General features: G+C 39.0%; 3 protein-coding genes across 5 annotated transcripts; 2 read left to right on the plus strand and 1 right to left on the minus strand.

Annotated features, from left to right (window-relative positions):
* Positions 1-993: 993 nt before the first annotated feature.
* LOC6642935 (serine/threonine-protein kinase PLK4) lies at positions 994-4,170 on the minus strand. The gene is made up of 6 exons (XM_002065815.4): positions 3,829-4,170; positions 3,660-3,755; positions 2,779-3,580; positions 1,755-2,725; positions 1,505-1,666; positions 994-1,442 (listed from the first exon to the last, which is right to left on the minus strand). The coding sequence occupies exons 1-6, from the start codon at positions 3,862-3,864 to the stop codon at positions 1,146-1,148; spliced, it is 2,364 nt and encodes a 787-aa protein (XP_002065851.1). The 5' UTR covers positions 3,865-4,170; the 3' UTR covers positions 994-1,145.
* Positions 4,171-4,494: 324 nt separating this feature from the next.
* LOC6642936 (cyclin-dependent kinase 12) lies at positions 4,495-10,328 on the plus strand. Of its 3 annotated transcripts, XR_006954752.1 has the most exons (8): positions 4,496-4,831; positions 5,369-5,820; positions 5,892-6,712; positions 6,783-8,224; positions 8,297-8,685; positions 8,829-9,302; positions 9,381-9,635; positions 9,942-10,328. XR_006954752.1 is itself a non-coding variant. In XM_023176193.2 (7 exons), the coding sequence occupies exons 2-7, from the start codon at positions 5,600-5,602 to the stop codon at positions 9,544-9,546; spliced, it is 3,510 nt and encodes a 1,169-aa protein (XP_023031961.1). In that variant the 5' UTR covers positions 4,495-4,831; positions 5,369-5,599; the 3' UTR covers positions 9,547-9,895. The 3 variants fall into 3 exon arrangements, 2 of the variants coding, with proteins under 2 accessions (XP_023031961.1, XP_002065852.1); XM_023176193.2 differs by lacking the exon at positions 9,942-10,328 and having other exon boundaries at positions 4,495-4,831; positions 5,895-6,712; positions 9,381-9,895; XM_002065816.4 differs by lacking the exon at positions 9,942-10,328 and having other exon boundaries at positions 9,381-9,895.
* Positions 10,329-11,659: 1,331 nt separating this feature from the next.
* LOC6642937 (WD repeat-containing protein 26 homolog) lies at positions 11,660-17,339 on the plus strand. The gene is made up of 4 exons (XM_023176219.2): positions 11,660-11,698; positions 14,156-15,493; positions 15,554-16,506; positions 16,577-17,339. Exons 2-4 carry the CDS (start codon positions 14,918-14,920, stop codon positions 17,055-17,057), a joined length of 2,010 nt encoding a protein of 669 aa, XP_023031987.1. The 5' UTR covers positions 11,660-11,698; positions 14,156-14,917; the 3' UTR covers positions 17,058-17,339.
* The last annotated feature ends 97 nt before the right edge of the window (positions 17,340-17,436 follow it).

Here is a 17,436-nt window from a genome sequence, read left to right on the forward strand (position 1 = left end):
TTTATGGCTAAAACAAAAAACAAGAAAAAAATATCATTGTAGGCCAGCAGATGCAATTGGCCAAAACGATTTGCTGTGCACTGTCTTTATTGGCAACGCATCCATTAAGTCCACAAAAGAAGTTAGTAGAAAATTCTCTTCTACTGAGCATTTTCCGTCCATAAATATAACCGTCTAATTGAGAACTAAATCCATTTTTAAGATGTATGTTTTTTTTTTTGGTTTATTTTTTTTTGTACCTTTTATTTAATTGATATAATCAAACTGGATATAATTTTCATTTTTATGTTGAAACACTTTAAAAAGAAACGAACAACAAACAAACACAATAAAAATCAAATAAAACACAATTTTTCAAATAAATTATGCTCAAATTGATTCTTCTGAATTGCTGATAAAAGTTTACATAAATTTATACAAGACGAGTAAACATTTTTTGATTACGATTGCATGCTGTAATATTAATTCATACATATATTATGTATATCGGAAAATTTGTCGCTTGTCTTTCTTGTTTCTGTCTATATCTTAACCCAAATAGAGAAGAAACCAGCAATAGGATTTTAATTCAAATGCAATTGACAAACAACAAATACAATACTTTTACATGAGTAATTAGTAATTTAAACATTGTAGTTTTATGTTCATATATACATATATATATATATATTACATAAATTATATTTTATAATATATAGATTTGCAAAGTTGTAACATACACATACGTAATCCACCACTATGTATAATCTGACAAAAGAAAAACATATACAAAAAAAAAACAATTTTCATATTGACAAAAATTCTAATGTAATATTTCATAAATAAAATTTATAAGTTTCCACTTGGCTTTTTGTCATCAACATTCAAAGATTTTAGGAAGCAATTGACAGAATATAATCTAGCTCAAAAAGACATATGCCTTCTGCATTAGAGGATCTTGTTGATCCTGCAAATATGGACTTTCGATAGAGATCAAATAATTAGACACATATCTGTATTTTCCCCAAGAAAAAGGACGTTTAATTAGAAGAATATAAACTTACAAAAATATATATTATCCTTAAGAGCAAAAAAAAAGGAGAATGTTTCACAAATACTTTCAACTTAATGTTTAGATAATCAGATAATATAGTGCCGCCTCTATTTTATAATACAATCCGATTGTAGCAGGGCGTTGACGGCGTCGTCGATTTCGGAGTCATTGCAATGTTGTCAGCTTTTCGATGATTGCTTAGCAATGGAGCACACTTCAGTCTCAGCTTCACCTGCGGTATCTGGGCGAGTCGATCCCTAACTGCTAAGGGCAAATCGCCATCGTATTTTGGAAAGTAGGTTGAAACTCCATTACACTGGGTGTAGGTAAGGCCGCCACCCTGAATCTCTGGTATCAATGATATCATTGATCCATCATAGAATTGCACTTGCACAATACCATGGGAGAGCTAAGAGAATGAAGGAAATTATTTAATAAATTGAAGCGAAATTCAATTCTTTTGACCCTCACCTCAGTGGCAATGCCAACATCAGGAATATTGATGCGTTTGATGGGCACATTTTGTTGAGAGGCCTGTATCTGGGCCCTCGAAGCATGTGAATGTGTGCTAGAGACACTTTCCGAACCATTCTGTACCGAGGAAATTGTGCTCATGGAGAAGTTAATTGAACCCTGAACAAAACAAAAGCAAATTCTTAATGTTAGATCAACTGGAACAGGGGGGAGCCACCTATAGGAGTTGGCGAAAAATAACACTCACCTGATGCGACTTGGGTGTCGAGTATGCAATGTTTGTGGTATCCCTCAGACCATCGAAGCGCTGCGAATGTGAAACATCTGTAAGGGGTCGGCGGCCAATTGTGACGGGAAAACATGTATTTCGGCTATCGGCTGACTGTTGGGCCAGCTCAAGGGCATTGCAAATATTGATACAATGGCTGAAGCATTCATTCCCGTGTTCAATCATTTTTTTGGCCTCGGGGCAGGCCAAATCCGAGAGTAGCATACCATAATTATTGTACAACTTAAGCTCCTCACCAGGTGAAGTTTTCACATACTTTGCTCCAGAATAATAGCTCATCTCAAAGTCAATCATATTTTCCATTAAATGACACTTGGCCAATGAACTAAAGTAGGTTATTTTGGGAGTTTTACTTTTCACAAGACCCACAAATCGTGCAGCATATAGATATTTCTTCCAGTGTTTGCTAGGCAAACTGTCATAGTTATATACACTTTTGTCGCCTGCTATATGGGACTCAGGCGGCGGCGGTTGTTCCCTGATAGGTAACCCTCTTCCAGGATCAGGTTGATAGATTATAATGCGACGTCCATCACCCGATATGCGGCATATATCAGTTACGCGATCTTCATTTAACTTGCTTCGGAATTTAACAAACTCTAATACGACCTCGCCATGGCGCAAAATACTCATAATGGCATTTTTTGTCTTATATCGCGTTGGCTGTAATCGAATTGTGTTCAATGGTGGAACCCGCATTTGTTGCTCTTCAGTTATAACTGAAGCTGCTGTGTGCGGCTGGTTCCCTTTGCTTCCGAGTCTCTCCCATTCGGCATTATCGGATGATAAGGGCATGGGATATGGTTTATGTTCAGTCGATGGCTGCCAATAACCATATTCCTCTTGAATTTGTGGCAACATTTGGGGATTAGATGATGATTGAGCCGACTTTTCTATGGATCGCAAACGTTGTGAACTTCTTGACTCATCTGAAATTTTAATATATCAACAACGCGAAAATAAAATATGAGGTGTAACTTACTGCTGGCGAAAGTAACGATTCCACTGTCACCGCTGGCAACGCTTTGACCTTGAGCTTCCATATAAAAGTCGCAAGCGCCGGGCTTTGAACTGTTGTATTGTGGTTCTTCTGCTCCTGCTGATCTCTTTGACATAAAAGGATGTCTGAGGACTTGCTCCAAAGAAATGCGTTCATGGGGATTCTTTTTCAGCAGCTTCTCGATTAAATCGCAGGCCTCAAAGGATAAATGTGTTGGCATTATAAACTCTGACATCACCACCTTGTTTAGTGTGGATTGCACGGCGTCTGTATCAAAAGGAGGTCGCCCAACTACAAGAGTATATAATAAACATCCCACACTCCAGACATCTGCTGCAAGGCCATGGGACAAACGCGAAACAACCTCTGGAGATATGAAATTGGGCGTACCACACATGGTCATGTGCTTCTCATCAGGCCGCTTAAGTTGAGTGGCCAGGCCAAAGTCAGCGATCTTGACATGCATGTCCTTACTGAGCAATAGGTTGGACAATGAGATGTCTCGATGCATAATATTGTGAGAGTGTAAATACAGGAGACCTGCAACCACCTGTTGCAATATGGTTGCAGCATCCGCCTCGGTAAAAGGATGTGACATTTGCTGGTTCATATACCGATGGAGTTCTCCGTTGTGAGCCAATTCTAATACCAAATACACATAGTTGGCGTCTTGGAAAAACGTATACAACTGCAGAACAGACGGATGCTTTAAACGTGAATGTATTTCCACCTCCTGTCTAACGCGACTTGATAGTCCAGTGCCATGTATCAGCTTTTTGTCAATCTGATATCAACAAAAAAAGTATAAATATTAATATTAGAAAATAATATATCCCTGTATAGCGCAATCTGCAGAATCTTACCATTTTGATGGCTACATCTTGATATGTTCGCCGACATCTGGCTTTGTAGACGCTCGCGAATCCTCCCTTGCCCAGCAAGTGCTGTACTTCATATTCCTTGAGATGGAAAGATCGTATCACAATATTAAACAACAACAAAACCAGCACTTGCACAGAACTAAACACTTACTTCAATTGTTTCGCCATAATTTCGAACAGGTAACATGGTTTACTTTGTTTATTTCCGATCTTAACTTATAAACAATCCTATTTATTTGATCAACAACATGCCTCCACATAAACAAACAAGCCGATTTTTTTTTTGAATACCAAACGCCATCTAACCAGTGTTGGGAAGTAATGCAAAGATAGTGGTACAGCACTTTCTTAGATCAGTGTTGTAGCTATTTGTTTGGTGCACACATAAATGGTCACAAAATCAGCTAAATTCCCAATTGTGTTTAATTTAAAATTGTCATTGGTATATTCAATGTTCTTGAACATGACAAGAATCGGTTGGGTATATTTGAATGTGTATTGAAATGTGTAACTAAAGGTTTCTTTTACATTGTGAAAACATTTTTGACAACAAATTCGGTAAAACATTGATAAAGCTCATTAGCAGACATCATATTTTCTTAATTGTAATAGAACTTGTATTTACAAACTGATCTGTTTTAGCTCTTAAAAAGCTATATCGTCATCCTAGATCGCATGTTGAAGGGTAACTTTAAAATAGGGGGCAAAATAATTGGGAGGGTCAGAAAAGTCATCGGTCATCGGAAAGGTAAAACTATCGATGCAAAATGTTGCCTTCATCGATGTATCGATTTTATTTTGATGTGCTTTCCAGCACTACTAGCCAATAGATGGATGCGGAATGCGATTCCAGAAAGATTCTAATGCCATGAAATGTATAATTTATGCTTGAGCAAATCTTTTCATAACATGTTAAACATTTCGCGAGTATTCGGCTAATATCCATATAAATAACAGCTGCAAATTTCAATCGCAATTGAAGGCCGAGAAAACGTGTTATTCAATAATTTGAAAATTAATGGTATGGTCCAGCAAGTGAGCTATAGCATTCAATTAAAACAAATACGTAAACACGTAGCTTATGATGTGCACAAGAAGTATTTGATTAAATGACATTGAAACGAAGTTTGCATAATTGTTAAACGTGAAATCTGGTAAGTCATGCAAGCAAGAACAATAAAATGACCCATATCCATACATATGTACATATGCACATACGTATGTGCGTGTGATGGCGCACACACATTGCCAGTAATAAAAATACGTCACTGTGTGTGGATAGTGTGAAAAGTGTTGGAAAGTGTTTTCAAAATATATGAAATTCAATTTTATGTAAATTATTCGAAATCGGCAATTGAATTTAGTTTCTTCAGAGTGAAAAAAAACCATTGCAGTTTGACAAAGAAAAGAAACTCTTCAACTGAACGTGGCATTAATGCGGATTTTCGCTCTTCCCGAAAACTGGCCACACTCGACAGTTATAACCTTAAAAACGATAAGACAAGTGACAAATTTCTTTTTATTTTCGTGACAAAAAAAAAAGTAAAATCAATTGTAACTAAACAGTACCGCAAATTGCCGTGAACCTATTTTGAAAACACCTTACACCTTAAAGCAATATCCAGAATCTGAAAGCTTACTATGTAAAAATAGGACAAGTTCATTTTCTTCTTTTTGTCTACTTCCCTTAGTCCGCGATGTAAATAGCTAAAAACCAACAGCAACAGCGGACGACCATAAACTCTCGCGCAGGCAAGATTTGTGAAAAAAGAATCCGATGCCGAAACGTTGCCTGTCCAACAACTAGCCCTGACAATTTCCATAGATCCAGGCCATTAAAAATCGAATTAACGAAATTACGGAATAACAGCAGCAGTTACAACAACAAAAACAAACAGCACCCGGCGGCTTCGCTGCTCAGGATGCATGCCTCATCTGCGGCTGCCACCGCTTTAGTGGAGTATTCCGATGTCAGTTCAGAGGATTTCTCCGATCCAGAGGCAGGCGAACTCGATTCGGATGCTAATGCTCTCAACAAAAAACCAAAGCAATCTACAGAATCGTCAATGCGTTTCGCAAAGAACAATTTGGAAAAAGCAAAAGCGTCGGGAGCAGCAGCTAGTGGTTATGATGGCTACAACAGGTAAAATAAAATTCATATTAAATTCAAATAAAAGTATATATTAATAATGCCCATCAATTCTATCCAAAAAGAAGGCGTGCGGAGGGAACCGAAGAGGAGGATGTGACAAGACATGAAAGCATAAGGCTGGGCATTGAAGCGGAATCGTCGCTATCGAATATTCGGGACAGAGGCGAGACCCACGCTTCGGCATCGAAAAGTAGTTGCTCAAAGGAAGAAATATGGGGTCGCGAGTTGTATATGTCTAGTGATACTATTGACACTGACGAACTGGAGGCCGAAATGAAACGGCAGAAGCGGAAGAAGCAGAAAAAGGACAAACACAAACACAAATCGAAGAAGAAATCGAAAAAACGTAAAAAGGAACGAAAACGAGCGAAATCCTATTCAAGCCTAGATTCCATGTTGGATAACGATATGAATACCTTACGCTACACGCCGCCGACTCCGACGATGGCACGCCTGAATACCACGCGTACGGTTTCCAGTACCCTCAAAGAAAGTAGTCCCATATCGCCGGGCCCAGGACCGGGCACACCGCCAGCTAGGCGTCCTCCCAATAGTAATAATGCCTCCTATTATGCTGATTCGGCGTCGGTGACACCAAGTCCATCGCTGCAGGTGACCGTACCGAATAAGCAGGCAAATAATCGCCATAGATCGCCGCGTTATGTAGCCACCTCACCGCGCACTCCTCCGCCCTCACAGTATAGTGCCGGTGGTGCTCGTGATACGCGAAATTCTCGCTATGTGCAGAGTCCGCTTAAGGAGGATCGTCCCAGTCATGTACATGGTCATGGGCATGGTCTAACTCATGGCCATGGCGCCTATCAGCCGCGCTATTCAGGACCTGGGCAAGGTGACGGACGAAAATTGAAGCGCCTTTCTCCGGGTGAGTATTTTTTTAACACCTCATGTCTAATTAAATTGTACTTAGTGTCGAATTATTTGTGTTTCCTCAGAGTTAGACCGTTATCATCACCAGCCAAGTACACCGCCCCACAAACGGCGAAAGTTTGGCGAGGGGCGGGATCGTGATCTCTCCGTGTCAGTAAGCTCTTTTGATCATGGCAGCAGCAGTGGGCGACAACATCCTGCTAAATATGATCGTTATAGCCGAGACCGGTATCCGAGGCGTGCGTCGAGGAGTCCCAGTTTACAGCACTCCCGCAATCGACAATCACCAGTGGGAGGTGGTGCCAATGTATCGGGTAGCAGTAGTTCAAATATGTTCCGGCATAAGCACAAGTATCCTTCCCCCTCGCCGCCCTTGCCGACGAGATCTTCCAAGAGAAGCTCTGGTGGAGGGACTGGTTCTAGTGCGGTTGATTCGCGCTATTCGCGATCTCCTCGAACAAGTTCACGTTCCAGGTACTATGAATCTTCGCCTCCAACGCCACCAGGCGGAGTCCCAGGATCACAGCATCATCATCATCATCGACGTGGTGGTGGTTCTACTCCCAAGCTGCGTCATCGTCCCAGTAGCCGTAAACGATCGCCAAGCTCAAGTAGCAGCCGCAGCTCAACCTCGCGATCACCCACTTCAAGGGAATTGAAAAATAAACGCGAGGAGTACATTAAAAAGATTAGCGAGACAAGCCTTTTCGCTGAGCTGGTAAAAGATCGACATAAACGCCAGAAGGCACTCAAGGAGATCATTGAACGGCAAGAAGAGAATAGCAATAGCAACGGGGCACTGACCATTAATGAAAACAGCTCCTCCGTGGAGGTTGAAGCCGCTCACACGCCCCAAACAACAGATATGCGATCGTGCTCCGGTTCGGCTACGACCGCTACACCCAACGGAGTTCTCAGTAGCGGTAAATCGGATTTGGATATTAACAACATTCCAATGCCCAATAAGGAGAATGATCCAGGTGCAAATTCTGATGTGCCAGATACTTCAATGATAACGACGACAATAACGCCTATCAAGAATAACCAAAAACCTAAGAGTCTGACGGCATTGCCCATGCCGCCGGGTATGAATGCTGCCGATCTAGTGAGGGCCACGGCAACGCCATCACCACAGGATATATCCATGACGACCAGCACCACCATCACCAGTAGTAGTAGCAGCAGCATCATTGGCAAAGCCAAACCCGAACAGGAAAAGACTATTAGCAGCAATGCTAACAAAAGCCTTCTCAATCTACCAATGCCTCCAGTAATACCGGGCAGCGAGGAACTCAGTGGCGACGATGATGTTATCGACAGTCCCGAAGACTTTGACACGCCCAGTGGCAATGCGAATGCATCTGGCACTGCCGCAGGTGGTGCAACTCGTCGTCGTCCGGTGATACTCAATAGGCGGGACTCTCGTAATAATGTCCGAGATTGGGGTGAGAGGTGTGTAGATGTGTTTGAGGTGATTGCCCAGATTGGCGAGGGTACCTATGGACAGGTATGTTTAATTCAAAGTTTTCTTGAACATTTCCGAATGATGTTTTTCATTTTGTTTTTGTTGTTCGGTCAGGTATATAAAGCTCGAGATCATCACACAAACGATATGGTCGCTTTGAAAAAAGTGCGACTGGAGCACGAGAAGGAGGGCTTTCCAATTACGGCTGTGCGTGAAATTAAAATCCTGAGGCAATTGAATCATCGCAATATAGTCAATCTGCATGAAATCGTTACGGACAAACAAGATGCTGTCGAGTTTCGCAAAGATAAGGGCTCTTTTTATCTGGTATTCGAATACATGGATCACGATCTAATGGGACTCCTTGAGTCCGGCATGGTCGATTTCAATGAGGAAAATAATGCTAGTATCATGAAGCAGCTATTAGATGGTCTTAATTACTGCCACAAAAAGAACTTTTTGCATCGCGACATAAAATGTTCCAACATTTTAATGAACAATAGGTAAGTCAACTAAAATTAAAGCAGTTATCATCATCATCGAATATAGCAAAAGAAGAAACAGTTTCGTTGATTTCCTAATTGAATCAAATAGAATTTGATTATGTGCGTCTAATGCAGTATTTCTTTCGTCCATTTTGTTATAGGGGCAAAGTGAAACTGGCTGATTTTGGTTTGGCACGTCTTTACAATGCCGACGACCGTGAGAGGCCCTATACGAACAAAGTAATCACACTGTGGTATCGGCCGCCGGAGCTTTTGTTGGGTGAAGAGCGTTACGGTCCGTCAATAGATGTCTGGTCATGCGGTTGCATTTTGGGAGAATTATTCTTGAAGCGTCCGCTTTTTCAAGCTAATGCAGAAATGGCTCAATTGGAGACAATTTCAAAGATCTGCGGTTCACCCATTCCAGCGGTGTGGCCAAATGTAATCAAATTGCCGCTCTTTCATACACTCAAACAGAAGAAAACGCATCGTCGTCGCCTTCGTGAGGATTTCGAGTTTATGCCAGCTTCAGCCCTTGACCTGCTTGATAAAATGTTGGATCTGGATCCGGATAAGCGTATCACAGCCGAGGACGCGCTTCGTTCGCCTTGGTTGAAAAAAATCAATCCCGATGAGTGAGTAGTGTAGTATGACAATAATCATCCGGTTTCAATGTAAGAGATTTCCCCTATTATTTTTGCCAATTTTTTCAGAATGCCAACGCCTCAATTGCCTACGTGGCAAGACTGCCATGAGCTCTGGAGTAAGAAGCGACGCCGTCAGCTACGAGAGCAACAGGAATCCTTGCCGCCAGCTGTGATAACTTCAACAAAGTATCAACACCAACATCACGGTGCAGCTATGGTGGGAGATGCCTAGCACTTGCTTTATACTTCATTTATCAATGATGTAGAAGAGGAAGAGGAAGTGGGAAAGTGTTCCTGGTGGGATTACTGAAAATGCATGTGGTAAATCTTAACTAGTGAAGTAACTTGCTCAATGGTGTGGCATTGTTGCGTTGTGCACTCTTAATAAGCTTTAACGAAAACCCGTTGGCTATATATAAAACAAAACAAAAAAACACAAAAAACTTAAATATTTGAACTGCCTATATATATATGTATATATATATATATATATATATGTATTTGGGCATTTCAAATGATCCGCTGTAAAAAAGTGTAACATATATTCACATAAATTAAATCCAAATGATGTGTGGTTATTATTTCCCCTTTTTCTTTATTTTTTGAACAATTTTTTTTTTTTTTTAGTATCTTCACGCATTGATATGAAGAAGCAAATATATATTCGCTTAAACTAATTAAAATGCAATAAACTTATTGATGATTTGTGCTTTGTTTAACACATTGGTCAATAAAATGCGTATCGCAGGATAAAATTATAAAGCGTTTCTTTGTTTATGTGAAACAAGAGCGTACAATTGTAAAGCAGTTAAAGTTTTGCATTTTAACATTAAATAAAATTGTTAAATAGATAAGTTTACGCAATAAGATAGAGTTAATGGTATTAAATAATTTATCTATTCTTATTGTCCGGATAAAGCTATAAAAAAAATGATTATATTTGTTAAGTAAACTAAAGTAAATTGTAAAGTATAAATGAATTTAACGAGTAAAATATCTACTAAATTACCGTAATCCACACTCCCCCTTTCCCCTTGAACCACAAGATCCCCAGACATTTTAAAAGTTTATATTTTTTATGCAAGTGTATATACGTATGTATGTATGTATATCTATATATTTATGTATGTGTCTGTTTTGTACGTACGCGTCGGATTTTGCATATGTATTTCCACATTATAATATATGCACATACATATGTATATACATATAAATATATATTTTTTTTTTGCTTGTTGTAATGCAAGGAAATGTGGATGTTGTATGTAATATCTGGATATGTATATAAACTGCATAACAATACAAGAGATGTGCGTGAGACTGAAAACAATAAGACCGAAATTATGTTGTAGATCGGAAAACACATATTTGTAAAATCGTATGAATAACTCAAAAACGTTCAACTAAAAAAAAAAAACAAACAAAAACCAATATCTCAAAATGCAAATCAAATTCAGTGTTTGAGTTTCAAAACACATAAGCAGAGCATGTCGAAACTCAAAAACTTTATGCATAAGGTAAATATACGAAGTATGTATTTTCAAAAATATTACACTTATGTAATACATTTTCATTTCAACTTCTTATTGTTTTTGGGTTAAAAATGGCTCGTCCATATTAAACATGGAGTATACATGCTGTACTCGTCATTATCAAGAATGGTATTATTTTATTTTGTCATTTTTTTAGCAACTGCCATATTTGCAGGGTAATTATAAATGTAGACTGTATTGGCCGTTTTTTGGGGCAGATGAAAGCACAAATAACTTTGATAGCATGTAATAATAGCGAATCTGGTTCGAATGCAAATTATATGGCTATATGACAGAGTGATAGAAGAGATATTTTTGTTATTCTGAATTGTTGTGTTCTTACACTTTCTTTCCGTCCTTGTCAGCGCATCTCTCTCACTTTCAAGATAGTCGGTTAACATTGCCTTATGGAAATTAAGAATGCAGTCAGAAACAATAATTGTCAGAAATTTGTGTATATACCAGATAAGTTCAACGAGCCTTTAAGCTTTTGAACGCTTCAAAATTATACGTTTTACCAATTTACTGTCTCAACATTGCTTACAACATGAAAAAAAATGGAAATTCAGAATTTAAGTTCCGATAAATTATCCGATTATTTAGCGCGAAAAAATTGGGTACTCTGCGGAAAGAAGAAGACAAAAATACTAGAAAGCAACAAAATACCAGAAATTTTATTCTGAAATTCCCCTAAAAAGAAAGACAGAAAAAGATGAAAAAGTCAGAGTTTGACTCTTTTGTTGGACTCCTTTGCTTGAGTTCGACTTATCGCACTCCATCGGTTCCATCGATAATATCGATGCTGCCATCGATGGTTTTTCCCATCTCTACTGAGAGGCGTTTGTGTGTAAAGTGAGTGAACAAAAAAACAATACGTCATTTCATTGTTTTATTTAATTGCAAGTAGAAAGACAAGTACACATATTAAAAATACGCACTGTATTTATTTTAGATAAGACAATTAATAACTTTTAACCAACTGCAGTTGTGTGGCATTTAGCGGAAAGAGTAAATTACAAAAGATTGTATTGGTATATATATGCACAAACGCACACATATCTATATGCACATATGTATGTATGATGAGTGCATATGTGTATATATATATATATACATTGATAAATGAATATACATATATGTATTCACATGTTTTAGTGCATTTCGAAGGCCCCAAAAGAGAAATAAAGTGAAAAGCTGAAAAGAAATTTGAAACTGCATTTGTGTGCAATGTGTGTATATGTATATGTATGTGTTCCAATGCATACGTATATATTTATATAGTATGTAGATTAGTGGCTCAGTTTACACAATTTTTTTTTTGCTAGATTTATATTAGCTTGGAAAAGAGCTGAGAGCTGTTTTTATATGTATTTGTGCTAGTTTTGCATACATTATATACCTAGATCTGTACGTGAACAGTTCATTCATATTTTCATCAAACATCTGATCCTTAAATGCAATCTGATAAAGTGAATTCAAATAATGTGACTGTTTGTATGTATGTATTTACATGCATAATGCACTCACATACACATAAGTGCACGCACACGCACGTATATGCATTTATCTGTATGTATGTATATACATACCTAGGAAGACAACAAAAGACTTTGTTTTTAACACCCCTTCGCTATTGCAAGGCATATCCACTACAAACGCATGCACACACATACATGCATACATACATAGATAGATAGATAGATATATCTCTATGTACATATGTATGTATATACACTTTGCAAGTTCTTGAAAATGCACAGATACATATACATACATATGTATATAATTTTTTCGGTTAGTTTTTTTTTTTGTTTTGTTCTTATACCTGTAAATTATCGAAACAATAATTGGTTCCGATGTGTGTAACTCTGTCAAAGCAATTACGATCATACAAAGATATCGATCTAACGTTAAGAATAATGGAATATATGGGCACAATAGCCCTAAAACTAAAAGATTACATTTGCTTCAGATAAGAAAATTTAGAAATTAGGTTAATAGAGCTGATCGTTTAATTTTTTCGGATGCATTTAAGTTTTATTCTACAAAATTACACATTTTCTAGTTATTAACGTGTGTCAAGTATTTATGGCTTTGTTTTTCATTTAAAAACAAAGAGAGTGCAAATAAATATACGCAGTATTTATTTGTATAAAGAATAGATATTTTACAAACTAAGTGTTCACCTAAGTTCCTTTATCTGTTAGTATTACATACAGTAAAAACCGCAGACGGGCACCTCTGGTAGCCATACGACGAGTCTTAGCATGATTTTCGTACAAAATCCGTGTCAGTTTTTTATGGTCAAGTCCTTAGTCCTTAGTTAATTGTTGAAGGCATAGACAATGGCATCCCGTAACAACGAGAGAGAAAAACATTCAGTACGAAAATTAGCAGAAAGCTAAATCAAAATTTAGTTCAATTTCAAAAGCTTAGATAGATTTTCTATTATAAAGATTTAAGTTGCGGCAATTTCGAAAAATAAAGATGCCATTAAATTGCAATAGCAATCTTAAAAGCAACATTAACAGGAGAAAGAACTGCCTTACTTTGCAAGGATCACAAATGGACACAATTTGTGCTACAAGTGGTTCGTGAATGCCAGAGTCAAGAATATTCCCATTTCTGGCCCAATTGCCAAGGCCAAGGCAATGGAAGGTGCCCACCATGTGGGACATTCAACTTCTTTGATCAAAATACAGGATCTGTGGCTGTCCGTCCACGGGAGAATTTACTGTAGTCAAAAAAAGGCTTTTACGAAATATGGTTTTCTAGGTGATGTCAGATTATTATAAATATGACTATTCCGTTTCAGCCATTAATACATATGATGAGCAATTTATAAAAAGTTCTTGAAGTAGTAATAATGATCATACACATGTATTTCCTTACAAAAGAAACAATATTAAACACAAAACATTTCAAAATTGTAAATTAAAAGTTTAAAAGTATATAATATTATTTATTTGTTTGTCCCTTAAACTAAAACCTTTTGACTGGAAACAATTTTAATCTTTAGAAGACTATTAAAAGTGTATTCAAAAGGAAGATCTACATAATTACATTTATTTATTTGTTTATTTTTCCCTCTCAGTTGTATTTCTTTTTAAAAAACTAGTTAAAATGGTATTTAAATTGCTGCAAAATTCAAAAGTAATATTTGTCATAGATCATAAAGTTGAGAGTTAATCTAGGGATCATCTATTTTATTATATGTATGTATAGCCATTGTAATATTATCTTTGTTTTATGAATTCACATATTTTTATATAATTAACACTATCATTATTATTCGATTTTTACTTGCAGTTATACATTTTTGAAATAACGTGTTATCAACTATTCAAATCGGCTGAGTAAATGCGAATATTATTGCAATACCAAGCAAAAATCGTAGGAAAACGAAACAATATAAATACCCCTCAGCCACTTTACCCAAAGTCGCTTTGGCCTGGCCATATCAGGCAACGTCGTCAATATACGTCAAAGTTCGTTGGATGCATTGGAAGCGTGCTCTATGTTAGGCTCAATAGTTAGCTGATTGGTGTGTGTTCGGGCCGGCTGAAGAGCAAGAGCAAAAGCTAGAGAAACGGCTAAGCAAATCAGCGATTGCCGCGAGTGATAGGAGAGAGAGGAGAGAGAGAGAGAAGAGGCCTGCTTGTTGCCGTGCGGTTATCAAAAATACTCAAAATTGATAGAAACAACAAAAAGGCTGCTGCAACTGGTGCCTCAGCCGAGGACCAGCCGCCGCGCAAAAAGGGACGTCGTTCAGGAGGACCAACTAGCAGCACCAGTACCGCCAGCACCAGCACCAGTTCCAGTCAAGAGAGTGATAGTTTCAGCGCCGCTATAGTGGCAATTGAGGCGGCATCAACTTCAAAAGCGGCACAAATAATAAACGAATTACAATTACAGCTAAACAACAATCATTCAAATCCTGCCGCATCCACAAGTTCATCATCAAGTAGCAGTAGCGGACAGGACAAATTCCCTACGAACAATAGCAACGCCGGAGGGAAACGGCTTAATAGTAACAATAATAATAATAATAGCTTCGATTCTGGAGTAAATATGCAGAATACTGCCTCCTCGACATCGGCTGGATCGGTTTCCGGTTCTGCAAGTTCCGGTTCCGTTTCCGGATCAAGATCTCTAGAGGTATCCGCCGCAGTGGATTCAGCTGGCAGTGGAGATAGTGCTGCAGTTAGCCACGAAGGCACTGGCACTGGCACTGGCACTGGCACTGGCCCTGGCACCGGCAGTGGCAGTGGTGGCGGTGGTTGTGCCTCTGAAATTGGAATCGAAGCAGATCAGCCATCCGGAAGTAGTAGCAACAATAGTAATGCCACAAATGGACACGACTCGAAACACAATGGGTTCATTGTGAATAATAATGGCAGCAATAGCTGCCCACTTGACAGCGAAAATAATCGAGAGAATAACACCGTATATAGCGGTGTGCACTTGGATAAGTCGAATCAGGAAATTATACGACTTATTGGACAATATCTGCACGATGTCGGACTAGATAAATCGGTAAAGACGCTTATGGTTGAATCCGGTTGCTATTTGGAGCATCCGTCGGCAACCAAATTTCGGGAACATGTTTTAAAGGGTGATTGGCCACGTGCGGATGCTGATCTTAAGGTAAGTCCTCTTTCCACCTCATCTCATTTGCAATGCATTAAATTATTATCTTTTTTTTAGGAACTGGAGCCACTAATTGATAATGGAAAGACAACCACAATAACTGAAATGAAATTCATATTACTTGAACAAAAGTATTTAGAACATTTGGACGATGGTAATCCATTGGATGCATTACAAGTGTTGCGCAGTGAACTGACCCCGCTGCAACATAATATATCACGAGTGCATCAGTTGTCCTCATACATGATGTGCTCCACCAATCATGATCTTTATCAGCGAGCCAAATGGGAGGGCAAGGGTATATTGTCGCGTGCCCTTGTGATGGAACGTCTGCAGACATTTATGCCGCCATCGGTGATGATGTCACCTCGGCGGCTGCGCACCCTGCTCCAGCAGGCAGTCGAACTGCAAAGCCAACACTGCCCCTGTCACGATATGGCCTGGGAGACCAATTTGCAGACAGTGTCACTGCTCACAGATCACTGTTGCACCACAGATGGTTTTCCCATGCAGACCATACAAATACTCACCGATCATTGCGATGAGGTCTGGTCCTGCAAGTTCTCTCCTGATGGCCTTAAATTAGCCACGGGCAGCAAGGACTCTACTGTGATTATCTGGGATGTTGATCCATATAAGCTGACATTGAAACACCGCCGTGTGCTTGATGGCCCGGCACAGGTTAGTGTTAGCTTTGTCAGTTGGAGCCCAGACTCAAAGCTAATCCTTGTGGGTGGCACCGAGGACTCGCACGAGCTCTATATATGGAATGTGGACGATGGCAAGCTTGTGGTGAAGTTTTCGCAATCATTGGAGGATAGTTTAGCTTGCGGTGCTATCAGTCGTGATGGATCTCGTTTCGTATGTGGTGGACAGAAGGGGCAACTATATTTATGCGATCTAAATGGGACTATAGTTGACTCATGGGAGGGTGTACGTGTGAATAGTATAGCTTTTCGGGCGGATAACAAAACGATTCTTGCAGCCGATAATCATTATCGCATAAGAGGGTGAGTGATCGATTGCAATTTCCCCCGGTTTCATTTTCATCTTATCTTTTCACTCCATTACATTTTTTAGCTATAATTTTGATAATCCACGCTCTGACTTTGATATACTGAGAGAGCCGCATCCCATTATGACGTTCAGCATTAATTCGGCGGATCGCTTGGCCCTGCTTAATGTATCAAATCAGGGCCTCCATCTGTGGGACATCGAGGACAAGTGTTTGGTGCGACGTTTTCAAGGAATACGACAAACTAATTTTGCCATACATTCTTGCTTTGGTGGCGTCAATGAAAGCTTTGTGGCCAGCGGTAGCGAGGATAAGGTTGTCTACATTTGGCATATTAAGCGTGAAGAGCCATTGGCCAAACTGGCTGGTCACACCAAAACGGTGAACTGTGTGTCCTGGAACCCAGTCTTTCCGTCCTTACTGGCCAGTGCCAGTGATGATGCCACAGTACGCATTTGGGGACCGAAGCCGAATGGGAGTAGCGCAACAACTGAAAGCGATGACTGCTCCTCAAGCTCTTCGTCGTCCTCGTGGAATATGACTTAGATGCCCCTCCCCATCCTCATCCCTTCATGCCATTTAGTCGATGTGCGTGAAAAAACCAAGTAGATCTATATATTAAACGGATTCTGATTTAGTTCTAGTAACTCCCAACCCTTAATGTCCATGGACAATGTATGATGATGATAATGATGTAAACTGCCATTACAACAGAATGTATGAGCAGCATGACTTTACAATTAGCAATTACTTAAGTACATTCACACTATTTTCCGCGGAATGGAGAAAACAAAAAACAAAAACAAAAAAAAAAAAATCATAAACATGCATTCATTTGTATATTTAAAACATTTAACTCGTTCGTTCGTTCGTTTGTCCAGTCAGTCCATTTATGTATGCATGTGATACATTATCTCCATACTAC

The sequence above is a fragment of the Drosophila willistoni genome (genome assembly GCF_018902025.1).
Source record: "Drosophila willistoni isolate 14030-0811.24 chromosome XR unlocalized genomic scaffold, UCI_dwil_1.1 Seg41, whole genome shotgun sequence".
Classification (NCBI taxonomy): domain Eukaryota; kingdom Metazoa; phylum Arthropoda; class Insecta; order Diptera; family Drosophilidae; genus Drosophila; species Drosophila willistoni.